The following is a 2,387-nucleotide window of genomic DNA, read 5'->3' as shown; positions in this document are numbered from 1 at the left end:
CAAGGCCTTTGAATGATGTTGCCCAGGGAGGCAGATTCACACACCACTTTTTCTTTTAGAGGTCACACAGGTCTCTTGATTTTTTTTTCCCATTTTCTTTTTTCTGTGGTTGAAGTTGAACACAAGGCTAACACATGATGAGGGAATGCTCTACCTCTCGGCTACACGCCTGGTCTCAGAGTCTCTGTTTTTCCATGAAAAGACATGGTGGTGCATGCCTCTACCTCCAATACCTGGGGAGCAGAGCCAGGCAGTCTCTCAAAGCCAGTCTACATAGCAAGGTCCAGGCCAGTCAGAGCACCACGGTGAAATCCTGAAACCCTGGAGAGCGATAGATAGATAGATAGATAGATAGATAGATAGGAAAGGAAAAATATTCTAACACAAGTGATTTAAGAACATCAACATTTATTTAACATGATAAAAAAGAAATGAGCTATGAACATTTGCATTAAACTCTAGTAAGCAGCCTTATTACATGTGTTCATTGTATAACTTTTACACAATGAACATAATTACATCTGTACACAACCAAGTACTGGATCTAAAAGCCTGCTTATTGCTGTACACATCTATCCCAATGACATAAATGTCCAGTACTTCAAAATACCTACACTTGTAATTGTTTGGCTTTTTAAAGGAAAGCTAAGCAACAGCATTTGTGTGGAAGCAGACGGAGCGAGGCAGGAACTGCTGACGGTGCAGTCTCACTGAGGAGGGGTTAGAGCCGAAAACAGGACAGACTTCACTGAGCAGTGAGAAAATGGCACATTTTAAATATATTTATATAAACTTTTTACAAATCAAGTGTCAAATGAAGTACTACAGAAGCCAAAATGGGAAGAGAAAAGGAGGGAAGCAAACAAGCTTCGAAGGAAAGTGTAGCCTCACTGAAAAGCAAGAGCCCCAAGTTCACTGAGACTTAAGCATCCAAACCTGGGAACTGCAACCAAGCAAGCTCTGATGGAGCGTGAGGGAGAAAGCACCTGACTGATACGCTCTGAACTCAAATAGCAGCAAGCGGCGGCGGCGGCGGAGGACGGTGACCTTGACACTATGGAGTGCACGTACGGGCCATTAAAGCTAGTTTGGAATAAACATTTTCCAAAGGTGATAAAACGATGCTCTGTGGTCAGCAGCATCCAAACTATGAATTTCATAGATTTAAGGTATATTGTACATCTTCTTTCACCACTGAGGTTCACAGCTTCAGCTCTGTGTGCTCTCAACAGACGTCAGTACAGCTGAAAAACACGAGAGGAGAGGGGAGATTACTTTTGACATCTGTAAAGCTAATGATTGCTATGTCCCAAAGTGACTTTAAGGCAGAACAACAGGTGACACACATGGCCTGGAAAACCCTAACCCAGAACACACAGACAGGCACTTTCTTCACTTCTTTAATGAAGCAACAACGGAGGATGCAATCAGTCACACAGCAGTTCAGAGATGTCTCAATCGGCTGCAGCAGATCAGTGAAGCAGGCTAGCTCTGCCTGACCTCTCTACAGCACACAGCACTTCACTGAGCTGTGTCCACAGCAGCACTTGTGAGGACCCCTATGTCCTGCCAAAACCACTGGATCTGAGAATCATGACATGCAGAGTGACTGGCAAGATGTTAAGAAGCAACAGTGTCTGTGCCACAGGTTAGCTGTGTGCTGTGGTCAGCAACAGGAGCTGAGAAATATCAGTGAAGTCTGTGCCTGGCTGTAACTAACACCCATTGCCACTGGAGCTGGAGTAAAAGGTTAAGTCACAATTCAGTAACAAACTGGCGCATCGCATCCAAGGTCCTACCATCTCTTGTTAGAGAAACAGTTACAGTACCATAAGTTCTTGAGAACGCCTTTCTGTTTTGACATGGAGCCTCATGAAGCCCAGGATGGCCGGGAATTTTAAATTCTCCTGCTTCTTCCTCCCAAGGGGTGGGATTATTGGTGTGCACCACCAAGCCTGATTCTTTGTGGTGCTAGGAACTGAAGCCAGAACTTCATGTGTATTAGGTATGTCTATACCAACTGAGCTACATGGCCAGCTCCTGTGCAGTTCTGTGTTTTGAGACTGGGTCTCACCATGCAGCTTTGGCCCCTGGAGCTCACTATGTAAACACCAGGCTGTCCTCAACCTCACGGAAACCCACTCGTGTCTGCCTCTCAGGAGCTGGGATTAAAGGCCACGATGCCTGGCCCTGAATGGTCTCACTGCCCATTGTTCCCTGACAGAAAGAGAGGACACCTGTCAGGCCACAAGCCTGTTTATGTTTTCTGTCTAGTGTCATTCTGTCACCAGAGTCACTTTTTCTTTCTTTCTTTCTTTCTTTCTTTCTTTCTTTCTTTCTTTCTTTCTTTCTTTCTTTCTTTCTTTCTTTCTTTCTTTTTTTTTTTT

At 44.5% G+C, this 2,387-nt stretch overlaps 1 protein-coding gene across 17 annotated transcripts in view; it reads right to left on the bottom strand.

The window, feature by feature from the left end:
- Positions 1 to 402: 402 nt before the first annotated feature.
- Plekha5 (pleckstrin homology domain containing A5) overlaps positions 403 to 2,387 on the bottom strand; it is a 173,354-nt gene continuing 171,369 nt past the window's right edge. For all 17 annotated transcript variants that reach the window (XM_029535229.1, XM_029535227.1, XM_029535231.1 and 14 more), the window contains one exon: positions 403 to 1,244. Coding sequence is in view for 13 of the 17 variants with exons in the window: in XM_029535227.1 (XP_029391087.1) it covers positions 1,210 to 1,244 (35 nt within the window). In the remaining 4 variants the exon portion in view is untranslated. The remainder of the gene's footprint in view (positions 1,245 to 2,387) is intronic.

This window comes from Mus pahari, chromosome 2, assembly GCF_900095145.1.
Source record: "Mus pahari chromosome 2, PAHARI_EIJ_v1.1, whole genome shotgun sequence".
NCBI classification, from domain to species: Eukaryota; Metazoa; Chordata; class Mammalia; order Rodentia; family Muridae; genus Mus; species Mus pahari.
Note: the sequence above shows the minus strand (reverse complement) of the source record. Positions and strands in the feature narration are given on the sequence as shown.